Raw genomic sequence first — 15,944 nt, 5'->3', positions numbered from 1 at the left:
CCTCAGGGAGCCCCAGTCTGAAGGGGGAGACATAGCCCTGGCCCCAGGGAGCCCCATCTGAGGGGGAGACACAGTCCTGCCTTTAGGAAGTCCTAATCTGATGGAAATGACACAGTCTTATCCTCAAAGATGACCTGATCTAAAAGAAATCCAATGTCAATGATAGAGGCACAGCCCTTGGAGACTCTCCATTCAAAGAGAGAAGACTCAAGTCCTCCCTTCAAGTAGCCCCTAGTGAGATGTTAGGGACAGAGATCGCCCTTAGAGACCTCCCAGTGTCACAGGAGGGAGAGACCCAGCCCCTGTCCTCAGAGAGCTCATTTTGAAGGAGGAAGCACAGTTCCTGGCTTTAGGGAATCAAGACTCTCACAGGAAAAAACAGTCCTCAGAAAGTAATAACAGAAATGCAAACCAAGAGAGATCAAAATACAAGCCCAACAGAGCTGGGGGTGACGCTGTCTGTGCCCATTCACACACGTCCAATCTGCCCTGTCCTGCTGGCCTCCCACTCAGGAAGGTGGCTGGCTTGGGGACCCCGGTCCCCTCTGAGGTCAAGAGAAGGAATAAGGGGTTACCTGTGCCTGGGAGGAAATGCCTCATTACCTTCCTGGAGGAGAATGTAAGTCTGACCCCAGAGCCAGGAAACCGAGGACAAAAATGGGGTTAGATTTAGCACAGGAGGATTAGGGGGGGAAACTGGAGCCAGGACAAAATGGAAAGCATTTAAAAATTCTAAAGGACTAAAAGATTTTAAAGACCCATTATAGGATGAAGGTGCAGTGGGAGGGAGGAAGAATGGAGAAACACGGAGGCCCTGGTCAGAAGTTTCCAGGTGGAGGAGTAGCGGTAAGAAGTGTGTGTGGGAAGAGGCTCATTAACATGTGTACATGATGATAAAGCAGAGGGAGGCAAACCTTAAGAGACTCTTAAATACAGAGAACAAACTGAGGCCCAACTTGCTGGAGGGGATGTGGGGTGGGGGATGGGCTAAATGGGTGATGGGCATTGAGGAGGGCACTTACTGGGATGAGCACTGGGTGCTGTATGTAAGTGATTAATCACTGGATTCTACTCCTGAAACCAAGACTACACTGTATGTTAACTGAGTTGAATTTAAATAAAAAAGTTAAACACACACACACACACACACACACACACACACGCACACGCACGCACATGCACGCACACGCGCACGTGCATGATGGAAGTGAGGCAAATCAGAAGGCCTGCCCTGAAAGGGCCCAGCAGGGATGCAGCCATCTAGGCCAGGGGTTTGTTTTACCTTTCACAAACCATCAGTCTGCCCACTATTGCTATGTGTCAGGTTCCTGCAGGGCCTATAGGTCAGACCCCTTGTCCTTCTGGACCCCCAACCCCTGTGTCTCTATTCATTCTTCTCCTTTCTCCCCCTCTTTCATAAAACCTGAACCAAGGCCCTCTTCAGGAGACAGAAGTATCTGGTAATACAGTAGGGTAAATCACCTTGCAGCATCATTGCCTCTAGGAGAACATTTTTAAGAAACTTTACCTGGAAGGGAAATAAAACCCTGAAAATCTAATGGCGGGACTTCCGGCAGTGAGAAGAGCCTGAGTCCCGAAACCCCTCAAATGCATGTATGAACAAAATCAGGCCAAGCCAAAGGCAGAGGAAGGGAGGCATGTGGTGTGATTTTAGCCGCTGGGAAGGCTCCTCTCGAGCCCCCAGTGTTGCTCTTATCTGCTGCACAGATGCCTGGAATTCTTCACCAGGACTCGAGTCTTCAGCGGGGCCACACTAGTCTTCAGAGCAGTGATGGGGGTCTGGGCTGACCCAAGATGGAGGGAGACTGATGGATGTCAGGGCCTTCACTGCAGCCCATTTTGAAGACAGCAAGGGAGGAGGAACAGAATGTAGAGGGACTAGGGGAAAGGAGAGGACATGATAATGGGGCACAAACCATTGAATTGCCCATTTACCCAGGACTTAGCCCACAGCAGTGTGACCTCAATAATACCCTAATAATAGCACAGCTAGCATAGATGCACCCATAATTGCTGGCTCCCTCCCTACATGCACCTTATACAACGTCTCTGCAAGCTACACACTCACAGTATTGGTTTTCCAACACCTGCTTATATACTTGATGCCTTTGACCATCACAACCATATTACAAGGTAGGCAGAGTTAATCCCATTTTATGGATGAAAAAACTGAGCTTCTTATGGCCAAGTGACTTGCCTAAGCTCATCCAGCCAGGAAGTAGCAGAGTCAGGATTCAAACCCCCAGCTCTTTGCCTTCAGAGGTCAAAAGTTAGCAGCCAAACTCACTGCTAACAGTCAATAATGGCCATGTGCCTCTTCTCTTCTGCCCTTCGGGGTTTGGATTTGCCAAACATTCAGCATCCTCCCAATAGATCCTCTTGCCAGTGTGGATCCCAATAGCCTGCACCATTCCTGGGCCCCCTATTGAGGGCCAGCTGAGAAGACGGGGAGGTGGTAAATGCACAGATGTGTTACTGGCATGGTATCAAGAGATCACTGCGTCCCCGAGAAACTCAGGGAGCCTATAAGAGTGTGTCTGTCAATTATTCCTCATTAGCAGCCAGTATTAAAAGCCAATGCTAGTTCCTGGCCAGGCCTATGGTCCCCAGATTCCCATCTCAGCTTGGAGGTAGGGAGGGTCCGGGCACAGCCCTGCTTATCAGCCCAGCTTTATCTGGCCCAGGAGCTGCTGGTAAATCACAGCCAGGGGCTTGGCTCTGGTCTTGTCAACACCAGGAGGCAGCCGGCCACATGCCAGGAGGCCCAGGGATATTTCATTAAGTCAGACCCTGGTGCTGGAAATAAAACCCCCAATTAAACACTTCCCCTCCCGGAAACTGCAGCGGCGTCTGTAATCAAGCTAACAGCCGCCCTTCCACGTGGATGCGGGCTCTCAAGGCTGTGGAGAGCTGCTCATGAATCCATTAGCTCCTGCACCCTGGCAACCACAGCAGCCAGCAAGGACTACCGGGCCCCATCTGACAGACGGGGGAGCTAAGATTCGGAGACGGCAGTCACAAGCGCACCTCATCGTGGTGGACTGAGGTCCAAGGCAGGGCTGGAACTGAAGGCATCAGCTTGGGGTGGGAGACAGCAGGGGTAGTGCATCACTCAGGACCCAGGAGAAGGGCTCAGGTTCTGAACTACACAGACCCAAGTTCAAATCCTGGTTCTGCCCTCAACCAGCTCTGGAGCCTGGGGCAGACCAACCCGGATCTCATTTTTCTCATCCGTGAAAAGGGAACGATAATGGCTTCCCAGGTCTGTGGTGTGAGCATTAGGAGATAAAGCAGGAGAGGTGCCTGGTGCATAGTAGGCCTTCACATACACGGTCACTCTGGAAGCCCTGCTGATGACTTGGCCCCAATTTCCCAAAATAAAGGCACTCCCCTACTGAGGCTGGGCCTGGAACTCAGGACACCGCCACGGCCACAACTCCAGGGCCAAGCTCCGGCCCTGGTCTCTCTGTGGCAATGCTGGCCTGCCCTGAAAACTCCCAGGCTCAACATTACTCAAGGGAGGCACCTGTCAGAGTTTCTGAGAATTGTGAGTTATAGGCCATTTTCAAAGCATTTTATGACTCTCATATAATGAGAACTAAACTAACAAACAGGTACAGATCAGGAGGGGGTGCAGCTAATGAGACCAGAATGAGTGGATCAGCTGTTTGTGGGTAAATGAGGCTGTTGGATGGCCCTCAGGCGGCAACAGGCTCTCGGAAGCCACTCAAGCCTTCTGGTTTACAAAGTCTTACTGACACCGGGCATCTCGTTTGAGCACGTCCCTTCCCTGACTCATCTGCTTCTGCCCTCTGGAGTCCCAAATTCTGAATTAGAGGGCTCAGGATTCAAGGACATCTGAGGGCGTCCTGTCCCTGGGACGTTGTGTGGTTCTGAGGCCTGGCCCCATATTCAAGGTGATGCCGGGATGTCCTCCCTTCCTGGAGGGTCCTCCTTCCCGTTCTTCCCCCTTCTCCCTCTCCATTTTGTTTCAGGCCTGGCTCTGATGTCACCTCTCTCTGGAAGCCTTCCTGATGCCACATCCCAGCAAAAGAGGTGGCTCTGACCTCTGTCAGCACCACTTCCTAAGCTGCTGAGCTGACCTCTTCAGTTCCATGGCACTCCTGAGGTCTCATTAGTACCCCTGTCTCCTGACAGATCTAACTGGAGTGTCTGGTAATTGTTTTAAATTTGATTCTTTTTCTAATCACACATCCTCTGACCTGCTCTGTACCCCCTGTGAACAGCATCACTTGGGCTCCCTGCCCTCTATGAGTTTGGCCAATAGGAGGCACAGGCAAAAGGTAGGAGGACCCCCCTCTCTGGCCACAGCCCTACTGGGTGGCCTCCCCACTCCCACTCCCCTCAGGTCTAGGAATGCTAAAGCTTCCTCCTCTTAAAAGTCCTTGGTCGCTTTACACACCTCACTGGGCTCTGCCCCTGTAAGTGACCCCTCCATTAAATTCTCTTCAAATTCCCAGCTGGGTGTGTTTTCTTCCAGGACCCTGCCTTCGACACCCCTGTCTTTCTTGCCACCCACCGCCCCACTCACACCGTGGAGTCTCCACAGGTTGTTCTCTTGGTCGGCCCAAGAAAGCACCAGTACTGCCTCTTTCCTGCTTCCACGTGTCCTGGGTGGGTGTTAGGGAAGTCCTGGTGCCAGCCTCTGCCAAAGGGACCACCAGGACAAGCCAGAGACCGCAATTATGCTGTGGGAGCCCATGGTGGTGGGTCTCTCTGCAGGTCCCTAACTCAGAGGGGGAGAGCCAGTGATCCTGAGTGCCGGAAAAGGGAGTGAATTAGCTCGGTGAGTCAGGGGAGTGGGCGGAGGCTGGCAGGGGGCCTACGCAGTGGCCAATATCTTCGTGGAGAAAGCAATAAAACTGTGTTCTCTCATCAACGGGCACCACTAGGACCTATTTCCTGCTCAAATAAAATTAAAGGTGATGGATGGAGCCGCAAGTGGCAGGCAGAGCTGGGGGCAGCTTAGTGTTGAGTGATGGGCCCTGTCCTGGACCTGGCTCCCTGGGGTCTAGAGGCCCAGCCCAGGCTGGCCAAGCAGTCAGTCCCAAACCTCTCGGAGGCAGGGAAAGTGTGCATTTGGGGAGGTGGGGGAGATAAGCAGGGTGGGTGGAGAAAATTAACAGCAACCATTCTTCAGGAACCGCCCCCCCCCCCAAGGACCCTTATCACCTGATTCAACCCATTTCCCAGATGGGCAAGTGAGCCGAAGTGCAAAGAGGTTTGGGGATCTGCTGAGGCTCACACAGCCACTTACAATATGGGTGAGCAGGACCATTAGATCGTAAGACTCAACTTTTTCATGTGTAGGGAGAAGGCAGGCCACTGACTGCCCTCCCTTGGAGAGGGCCCTGCTGGCTGGGCCACCCACCGACCGTCATGCCCAGAGCCACACCCACAGGAACACGCACACACATGCGCACACACATGCATGTAGCACACTCAAGGAAGCCTGGGGTAGCATGAAACACACTCTCAACCAGACTTCAGAACTGATTCCTGGGTCTGCTACGCACTAGCTTGTGGGCTTGGAAAAGGCACATCGCATCTCTGTGCCTCGGTTTCCTCCTCTATAAAATGAGAGCATAATCAGAGTACTTGCTCATGGGGTAACACTGTGAGGATGGAATGAGTGTAGGTATGTGAAGTGCTTTCGACAGGCCACAGAAGTGCTGTGTGAGGGGCCACTGATCTGCTCTGCATCTTACCAGGCGCATGCTCTCCCTGCACACCTCAGGGTGAGGTGGGTGTTCTGGGAGGGCAGAGAAGGAAAGAGCCTCCCTAGCACCCTTTGCCAGGGCTTTATCTGACCTCAGTCCTTTGTTCTTAGGTGATGTCCACACACCAGGCTTTCCCAGGTACCCTGATGTTCCTTTAAGGGGCTGCCTCCTCCAGGAAGACTGCTGGCTTCCCATAGTATGATCTCATTCTCACATTTGCTTTTGGGATGGTTTCTGCTTGAAGGCCCCTTCGAGGCACAGTGGCTAAGAGCACAGGCAGGGTTCAAATCCTGGCTCTACCATTCTCCCCATCATCTGGAGCAAGTGGCTGAAACTTTCTGGGGCCTCAGTTTCCCCTGTGTGCAACAAACATAACCATGGGGGGTGGTCGTGAAGAGTAAATATCTGCTTTTAAGGCAAGACTTGGTGCATAGGTAGTCAGTAAATACTAGCTATCTTTATTACGAGTGTCTTTTCTCCCCTTACTGAGACTATGAGCTCCTTGAGGCCTGGGTGCCTGTCTCCTGCTAGCCTCCCTGGTGTCTGGGATAGAGGTGGGGGTCCATTAGTAACCCCTCCAAGCAGAGCGCCCCTGCAGGCTCTGTAGGTCCCTGCACCTCAATGACCCTCGCACCTACCCAGACACACCTTTCCCATGCAAGTTTGTCCCTGCAGGTGATCTAGGGAGGGAAGCCCACGGGGGAGGGATAATCCCACCAGCACCCCGAAGACTAGTCCCACTTGTGTTCATCTGACCAGTGAGCCTCTGAGGAGTCAGGAGGTGGCCAGGTGCCACTACCAGGTAGGTGAGTGGGGCACTACAAACACACATCACATGCACACACATACACACATACACATACCCAGGGTAGTGACGCCTCTGGGTAACCCCCAACCCTAGGTCTGTTCCTACCTGGCTCCCTTTCTGACCAGTGGATGAAGGGAGCTTACCTTTCTCTCTTAAGTCAGGGGCTGAATCCCCACACTCTACCCTCCCCCCATCACATGCCAGCATAGACCCTAGCCTAGATTACACCTGATACCCACCCCCCCACTATGCCCTCCCAAGAAAAGACAGGGAGATCACCCAGTAGGAGGCCTAAAGACCTTCTGGGGCAGGGAGGGCTGTGTCTCAGCAGAAAAGCAGCAGTGTGCTCCCTCCAGCTCCACTCCACCCCCAACCCCCTGCCCCCCAGCCTCCTGGACACGGGGAAAAGGAGAGAGGACTTACCACTGCTGGCCCAGGGCAGGTACCAGGGGCAGCTGACATTCACGAAGGAGCCCGGCAGCCCGTCTGGCCAGCAGGCATACTCATCGAAGGTCCGATTGCAAAACAGGCCTGGGTACAGGAGGAATAGTCTCTGAGCCCCCGCCCGGCCTGCTGGTGGCACTTCCCCTCCACTGCCACCATGGAGGCTGGCAGGGAAGAATCCTGCGTCCTGCTGACCTCTGCCGAGCACTCACCATTTGCCAAGCACTTTCCCCACGCAGCAGGCACCACGCGGAGCGGGGGCTCAGCCACTTTATCAGCAGTGGAACTTTGAGCAAGTTACTTAATGTCTACTTTCTCACTTGTAAACTGGGATTAATCCTGAGCCCACAGGGTCTTTTGTAGACAAATAGTGTATGTGATGTATATACCTGAGCATGGTAAGTAAGTCCTCAATAAATCCCTATGGGCCATTCCTTTTTTTTTTTTTTTCCCTTTTTTTGGACTTTTCGGTGGACCCATGATTTATTCATACTCCCTATGAAGGCAGGATTCAAACAGGAAAAAGACTAACTATACACTCGCTGACATCAAAATGGAAGACTACCTCAGTGTGAAAATAAATTGCAATGCAAACGTCTAAGAAGAGTGCCTCCTGGCCTATTAAAGTATACATCATAGATGAGGGGGATGGTAGCTCATGAGGCTCCAATACCCATCCTATGGGTGCTGTGCTATGCCTGCAGGGTCCATCTGGCTCCAATCTCTACTCCTTAGACCACCCCATAAGCTCCTCTGAAACATTTATCCCTATAAATGTGTTTGTTGGTTGGACCTCCAGCCCCTGCATGGGCCAGGAAGTACTAAGGAGGTCACAGAACGGAAAGGCCAGGTCCCTGTTCCTGAGAGGCTCAAGCTGGAGAAAAGGGGGAATAAGATGGCTCCCCCACGTACTGGGCAGATGTGGCATCCTAGAGAGGCAAACGATAGCTTGGGGATGGGGTGCACCTTCAAAGTCTCCAGGGGACTGGCTGGGTGAGGGTCCCACCTGGACTCACCTGTGGCTGGGGGTGGGGCCTCAGTCAGGAAGCGTTGGCACTGGTGTCGGTATTCTCGCCACTTCTGCACTGTCTCTGAGAGGGACACGGTGGCACCCTGTGGCAGGGAGGGGAGAAATGGAGGCCCCATAGGTCCAGCCAACCTCTCTTTTCCCCCCGCCCCCACACACTTTGGTTTTTCATCTCCACAGGACGGCAGAGCCCCAAACTCCACCAGGCATTGGCTATCTCTGGAAGGGGGAGAGAGCAAGTCACTATCACAGAGGGGATCCTGGTGGATGTTTTTACATTTTTATCCCTCCCAGCAGACAGGTGCATAGCTTGATGTGTACTAAGTGGCTAGCACATGTCTACTGAAATGATGCTTCTGGGGGGTGAGTGGGTGAAGGGGGAGTGTGTCTCATTTGTGGTCTTACCTGACCTCACCTAAGAGGCAGAGGTCCTAAGGGTCCAAGGCTTTGTGACTACCATGGACTCCTTTCCCAGTGCTCAGTCAGCCTGCCTGCAAGGTTCTTGCACTTTCAACCATTCTAGAAGGGCACATGCCGGCCCAGAGTGGGAGAGGGACTCAGATGAAGTCACACAGCACCTTAAGGAGCAGAGCTAAGGCTAGGACTCTGCGTCCCCCAGATCAGTGATTGTGATGGTGTACTGGCGGGCACCACGCTGTGGTGTGGTGGATTCAATGCTACAGAGTCTGGTAATGTTACATCATAAGCATCTCTCCTGAAATAGGCAATCATGTCATCTGGGAGGCCAACACACCATCCATTGTCCCTTTCTGGCATAACGTTAGAGACCAAATATTCAGCCCAGCTTCTATCAACTGAAGACATGGGATCAGAAAAGTTCCAGAACAGGGAGATTTGGCTTGCAATGGGAGGGGTCCCCCATCTGTGAATAAGAGGAAACAAACCTCCATTTTTAGATAAGGTAACCAAACAGGGGTTTTTTTTAGCACAGAGACCCAAACAGGCCCACCCACATGAGAAATGTCCCTTCTGAACATTTTCATGCACTTCCTTTTGATATGTCTTGGGACTGTGATTCTTTTTTACTTGTATTTTTTCCTGAACAGGCTCAATATGCTATATACTCCTCATTTAGAGTCTGCAGAGGCCAAGATGACCAGGGAGCCCCTTGTATAAAATATAGAGCCTATACATAATTTAAAACAAAATTTCATTTTTTGAAATTACAAAAATACACAGCGTGCTGAAATTAAAACAGCTTCTTTTTGGCAGCTTGCTCCCAGGACTTGGTGGTGCCCTAACACATGCTAGATCTGGTTTTGGGGAATCCTGCCCTGGTTTAAGCTGAGTCCTGGTTTAAAGGACACCTCGTATAAGGACACAGGTTGTCATGTGCTCATCCCTGCCCACAAGGGAAGTGCCAGGAGGGCCCCAAGATTGCTGGAGCCCCAGCCACATTCTCCAAGTAAGTGTGCTGAGGCCACAGGTGGCACTACCCAGAGGAGCTCTTCCAAGGGCAAAGGTCAAGTGCATTTGTTCAAAAAACAAGTAAAAGAACAAGGAATAAAACACAACAGCAGTTAAGGCAGGGTCTTGATTTTAGCCACAACACAGAGGTCAGCAGAATTTTTCACCAGAGCCAGTCCTGGTGGATCGACCCCTTATCCCAGTCCACCCCTTTTCTTTCTACCTTCCCCCTGCCCCCCGCACCCCCGGCTTCCAATGCAGCAGCTGGTGGTAAAAGGGCAGAGAGACTGGGGAGAACTCCTCCTTGATCATTCTTTCTCGAAGGAAAGTAGGCAGAAAGCAAGGTCACGGCTGGGAACTGGGGCAGAAGGTGTGTCTGGGGCAAGGAGGGAGGACAGGGGAGCCCATGGAAATCAAAAGTCTCAGAGTGGGGATAGGGGTGGGGGAAAAGGTTAAGGACAGCACCAGGAAGGCCAGCCTGGCCACCAACACTCTGGGGAGGTTCAAGACACAAGCAGCTCTGTCACCTGCTCTGAGCAGAGCTTCAGATAGAAAACTATCTTAGACTAGGACTCCCTGAGGCAGGGCCATCTGACCTCTCAGACTGGATCTCCCTGAGGCAGGGCTGTGTCTTCTCCCTCAGACTGGGGTCCCTGAGGGCAGGGCTGTGTCTCCCCTGAGACAGAGAGCTTCCTGACCTCTTCCTGAACCAGCTCAGGGTCTCCAACACACTCTTTACTGTACAGTCCTGCCCGCCGCCCCCCCCAACCCCCTACATAAACAGCATGAACTACTGGGATCTCTGGTCTCTCCCCAACCAAGTGTTTATGGAAGCCATATTGTGCCAGGCTCTGGGAGGTGGTGGGGAGGAGGAAAGTGGAAACACAAAGAGGAAAGACAGAGCTCTGGCCTGAGAGAGTCCGCAGGCTCCTTGGGGGTAGGCGGTGGGGGGTGGTGTCAAGGGCTTGGTAGCACATAACAGAGAAGGTAGGGGTGAAAGCGTTCAGGAAGTGGCTGGGCCCAGGCTCAGTGTAGACACAGCCCTGGGGGAAGGACTGGGCTAGCAAGAGTGGAGGGTGGGCATTCAGCAGGAGGGCCCAGCAGGGACAAAGATGCAGAGGTGGGGATGTTGATGCTCCTGCCAGCAGAGAAGGGCCTTGGGCTGGGTGTTGAGGAAGAATTTCCGGGCGAGGGAGAGAGTGGTGGCCAGGTCTAGGACAGATATGAGGCTCTGGTCTGGGACAAGGCTGGTGACCACCAGTCAGCAGGACCCAGGAGCTAGGGTACACACAGTAACACAGTGGAGGGTGCATGGCCCTGGCTTTGGGTTCAGATCCAGACCTGACCCAGCTCCCCCACAAATTTGTTACCTTGTGCAAGTCTTAACTTCTGCCCTCAGCCCACACATGCGCAAAATGGGAATGATAATAATCCCTATCGACCCCAGGATTGTTGTAGGGATTACGTAAATTTATGCTTAGAATGGCCCCTGGCACACGGAAAATGGGCAGTCCGTGCAGTCCTTCTCATGATTTCTGTTGTTTACAGGAGAAGGGGGAGGGCAGAGTGCACGGGGCAACCTGGCTTCCTGGGGGGTCTGGGCGCTACCTCTCCCTCACTTCTAGAATCAACAGAGTCCCAGGAGGATACCAACGTATTTTCATGCCAAGGACCCATCATTCTGCACCTTCCAGCGGCAAACCGAAGCGGGGATGCTTGGGACTCCAGGCCCCTGGGCAGGGAACTGCCCACCAGCCCCGCTTCATCCTCCTACAGCATGAGTCCCAGCTCCAAGCCTGATGAGGTGGGGCTGTGGGTGCTGGGTGCTGGGAAGGACACAGGCGTGGATGCTCCTGCCCTCACAGGGCAGCAGTGGCGGGCTAAGGTGCCAGGGTGAGGGCAGGATGGAAGTTTTTAGAATCAGGACTTCCCAGGCTTTGTGAGATCTCTCTGAAGGGGATGAGGGGATAAAATGGAGATGATGCGCATGTGGAGGTCATAATAAGGAGGGGCATCTCTCAGATGCAGGAGTTTGGGGAGGAACCAGGAGGTGAGAAAGAAGATGCCAAGAGGAGTGGGGTGCAGGAGAGCACAAGTCCTGGGTTTAAATCTCAATTCTATCTGTTAATGTGGGATTGATAGGATGCACTTTAATCCTTTGGGGCCTCAGTTTCCTCGTCTGTACAATGGGCATATTATTTTTCTCAAAAAGTTACTGTGTGGGGCACCTGGGTGTCTCAGTCAGTTAAGCATCCAGCTCTTGATTTCAGCTCAGGTTCTGATCTCATGATTCCTGAGATCGAGACCCATGCTGGGCTCTGTGCAGAGAGTGGAGCCTGCTTGGGATTCTCTCTCTACCCACCTGCCCCTCTCTTCCACTCAGTCTCACTCTCTCCCTCTCCCTCTCTCTCTCTCTGTCTCTCTCTCTCTCTCAAAATGAATACATAAACTTCAAGAAAAAGAGTTATTGTACAGACCCAGCAACATAAAGTAGGTGAACACCTTTATGAACTATCACGACCTGCGCAAGGGGGCAGTGTTAGGAGGAGGAACAGACAGGAAAGGACCTGATGGAATGATTGCCCCCAAGGGGACAGGCTTTCTAGACCCCTGGGAAGGCACTCCCTCTCCAAAGACTGGCTGCTAACCTGAATAATTCCTCCTCCAGTTTTCTCAGCGCAAATATGTCCTTTCCTTTTCTGGAAACCTTTTTGATTGAGAGAAGGAGGAAAGAGACCTTGGCCTCCCCGGGCTACTGAGGTGGAAAATGGGAAAGGATTCCAAGGGAGGAAGAGAGCTCCAAAGACAACTCTGGGGTCTCCCAACTCATGCAGCCTTTATCTTCCCCAGTAGTCCCTCCCCAGACCCCCAGGCCCCTTCCTCTCTGCCCTTCTCCCAGAGCCCGCACCATCACCCTGGCCCCAGTGCCCTGGAAGCGTGGGGCTGCCAGACCCCCAGCTCTTTGACCCCATTAGTTTTTTCTCAAGGGCTCTAGATATGTGAGCAGAAGGGCAAGGCAAAGAAAAGTGACACACATTGTCATATGCACAGGAACCGTCACATGGGTGTTCTGTCATACAAGTTATCAAACTCACTGTGGGGCACATGCTTACATGCCCAGACATGACAGTCTCTCTCTCTCTCTCTTCACACACACACACACACACACACACACACACACACACTCCTTGCCTGACATATGCTCAGTTCTCACTGTCACACACATGCATACAGAGCAACAGCCACACGCTCTGTCGCAAGCATGCGATCTCTCACCCACACACTGGCACATCCTGGCAGACACCCATTCACCCACAAAAATCTCTCTCTCACACACAGAGCTCCCCACAGACATAGTGTCACACGTGGGGGTGCAAACACATACGCTGCCAGACACACAATTACATGCTGAGATGTTTCACACACCAGTGACACACACCAGCAGACTGCCACACACAGGATCACACACAAATACACAGAGAAACAGGGACTCATACAACCCACACCCTTCTCCACCTGGACTCTCTCTGTGTTCCTCTACCTGTCTATCTCTGTATCTCTGTCTCTCTCTGTCTCTCACACACACACACACACACACACACACACACCCACCCACACACACACACACACACACACACACACACACACACACACGGATCTGCCTAGGGCCAGGCTGCAGCTAAGGAAGGGTCTGTTTTTCCTCAGAGCAAGGGACTGGAGGGCAGGATGTGGTTTCTTGGTTGCTCCTGTCCCAGGGCCCCCACCCGGGATCCGTGTCCGGGAGGGAGCCCAGCTCGGAACAAAGTCCACGCTGACCGCTGTGCGCCCTGGACTCCCTCCGCCCTTCACTTGAGTACAGAGGCTCTGGCCTCCAACAGCCTCTCTCCAAGCCCTGTTCTGCCCTGAAGAAGGCTTCCAGATTCTGGAGGACAAATGGGTCATTTCCCCCATGTGCCCCAAGCTGTCATTTCAGGGTTCCAGTGTCTCAGTCCCCTCCATGACTTTATGTGGTAGAGCTTGTGACCCCCATTTACAGGTGAAAAAACTGAGGTTTGGGATGGTCAAGGGCGCCACCCAAGATCACCAACTAATAGCAGACCTGATATTTGAACCCAGTTTTCTCTGGTTCTAAGTTTGGGTGTCTAAGCCCTGCCTGTCTCCTCATAGACCAGGTTCCTCACAAGGGTAGTGGGGAGGTAAGGAATAGGGGAAAGAAAGGAGTCTGGTCCTGTCCAGCAACAATGAAGGAGTGGCCTGGGCCCCTCTCTTTAGAGGTCAGTTTGGACACTACCACCTGCCCCCCCACGCTGGCCGCTTGCAGCCTGGCTGGACCAGCCAGTGGACAGCTCACTCTGTATCCCTCCTTCAGCTTCGCCTGGGAAGGCAGGTCTTAGGTACCAGCCCAGCCCCACACCCCATTCTCCTCTCTGAAGGACCCCTTCCTGAATGACTGGGTCATCTTGCACAGGAACTCTCCCTTTCTGAGCTTTCCCCCCACCAATGACATATGACGGAGTAACTCTAGCATTGCTGACCTCATGAACAGAAAATAGGATGCAAAATTCCCCCATTTTTAGTCTTCTACAGGGGCATGAGGGTGTATCACAATGACTGCAGTCTAACCCCAAGGCCCTTTTGCTCAGCTCTCTGCGGTGGCCAGAGACGCTCAGTGCCCCCCAATAACAGAATCCCCGGAAAGCTCCACCCTCTCTGCTCAGAGTCTGGCTCATCCTGCCCTTCTCTGTCCTCGCAGGCCCAGGGCAGAGGAGTCAGGGGATCAGAAGTAAGGGCAGGTTCAAGGAGCCCAATTCCTCTGGGAAAGAAGAACTTTGGGGAGAAGACTGGTAGCCTCCAGACCCTCTCCGCCTCCCTGAATCCAAACCAGGTCTGCAAACGTGGCCTGGAACAGGACAGGAGCATGCAGCAGGGCCTTGTGCCTCCACCCAGTACAGTCCCAAGACGGTAAAGGTGAGAGTTGGGCAGTAATGCTAATGTGTCTGCAGTCTTGGCTCCTGAAAGATCCCAAGTACACCAGAGAAGTCAAGGCCTGGCTGAGGGACTTGGGGAAGGTGCTGGGGAAGCAGGGTGTCTCTTGTGGCTAGGGTCAGTAGCTGGGCTGGAGGATGGGGAGAGGAAGGGAATGAGTCCAGAAACGAATCTGGGGGGGAAGGTGCCGAAAAATGGACTGGCACTTAGCTAGGAGGCACATCTATCCACATCTGCATTCTCAGCCAGGGTGGAGTCAGCCTTCACGAAGGTAATGCCCCCTCATCCTGCCCCCTCCTGTGCTGGGACGAATTCCAAGGCCTGTCCACTCCCCAAAGCTCTCATTTATTTAGGTCTGGGGGTAGGAACGAGAGATAGTTCCCTCGACACCAGACAGGCCACCCAAGCCTGCACCTCCTCTCTGCTCTAGCACCTCACAGCATCTTTGGACATCTCCCCACGCCACAAACAGGCTGGCTACAGCCTCCAGCCCAGGAGCCTGGAGGCAGGGAGGACAGTGAGGGCCGCAGAGAAGGACTGCAGGGGTCCATCTGTGGTCTGCTCCCCAGTAGCAACCAGGGGGCCAAGGTGTCTCCGTGAGTCCCAGTATGCATTCTGGTATATGTGGTCAACCAGAGAAGTCGGAATGGGGGTCAGACAGGCATGTGTAGGGGACATGGCTGCTTCCACAAGAGCAGGGAGCCTCCGGTATGTTTGCCGCAGGGGCTGGGGGGAGGAGGGCACTCAAGTCCCATCTGGGAGGTCAGGAAGGACAACTAGCTGCCTTTGCAGGGTCCCTGGGGCTATGAGTCAAAATCGGTGCTGGGGGGCTGCTGAGGGAGTGATAGAACTGGGTGTCCACATTCTGACCCTCTCCATCTTCCCGGAGCCCTCTCTCGGGGTCTTTGAGGAGCTAGCAGGGTGGGCTGGGGGCAGGCACCGCGGAGAGGGGGCAGAGGCGTCGTGGGAGAGGTGAGGTCTGGGGAGGCGATGAGCCTGGTCCGTACCCGGGCGGCGGGCGAGGGTTTGCGAGGAGGAGTTGGGAAAGTGGTCTGGGGAGATGCGGTGCAGAAGTCAGCGCTGAGCGGCTGCGGGGCGGCTGGGGGCCTGGGGGAGGGCGGGGGCGGCGGGGAAGCGAGCTCGGCGGGGTTGGTACGCTCAGCCGCGGTCCAAGCCCCACCTCGGGCCGCCGTCTGAGCCTCCCCGGCTCGGGGCGCCCAACTCTCCATTCCCTACTCTCCCCGCCCTGGGGCTTCGGTTCCCACCGCCTGCGGTCGCGGAGTTTCGCTCAAGTCCCGGCCGCCCCTGGCGGGACCGGCGCCCGCAGCGCGCCGGGCCCTCTCCTCCCCTCCTTCCCCCGGGGCCGCGGGTCTCACCTGGGGGCGGGGGCCGGCCCTGCCCACCGCCCCGAGCAGCAGCAGCGCCAGGCTGAGCGGGCTGGGGGCGCCGGCCATGGCGGGGCGCTCAGGACCGGGCCATCGCTGCCACC

General features: G+C 54.0%; 1 protein-coding gene across 1 annotated transcript in view; it reads right to left on the bottom strand.

Annotated features, from left to right (window-relative positions):
* The window catches only part of GLP1R (glucagon like peptide 1 receptor), a 33,373-nt gene extending 17,435 nt beyond the window's left edge, over positions 1–15,938 (bottom strand). The window contains exons 1-3 of the mRNA XM_029944380.1: positions 15,832–15,938; positions 8,031–8,127; positions 6,994–7,101 (exon numbers count right to left, since the gene is read on the bottom strand). Coding sequence (XP_029800240.1) covers positions 6,994–7,101; positions 8,031–8,127; positions 15,832–15,909 — 283 coding nt within the window. The 5' untranslated portion in view covers positions 15,910–15,938. The remainder of the gene's footprint in view (positions 1–6,993; positions 7,102–8,030; positions 8,128–15,831) is intronic.
* Between the last annotated feature and the right edge of the window lie 6 nt (positions 15,939–15,944).

The sequence above is a fragment of the Suricata suricatta genome, chromosome 7 (genome assembly GCF_006229205.1).
Source record: "Suricata suricatta isolate VVHF042 chromosome 7, meerkat_22Aug2017_6uvM2_HiC, whole genome shotgun sequence".
NCBI lineage: Eukaryota > Metazoa > Chordata > Mammalia > Carnivora > Herpestidae > Suricata > Suricata suricatta.
Note: the sequence above shows the minus strand (reverse complement) of the source record. Positions and strands in the feature narration are given on the sequence as shown.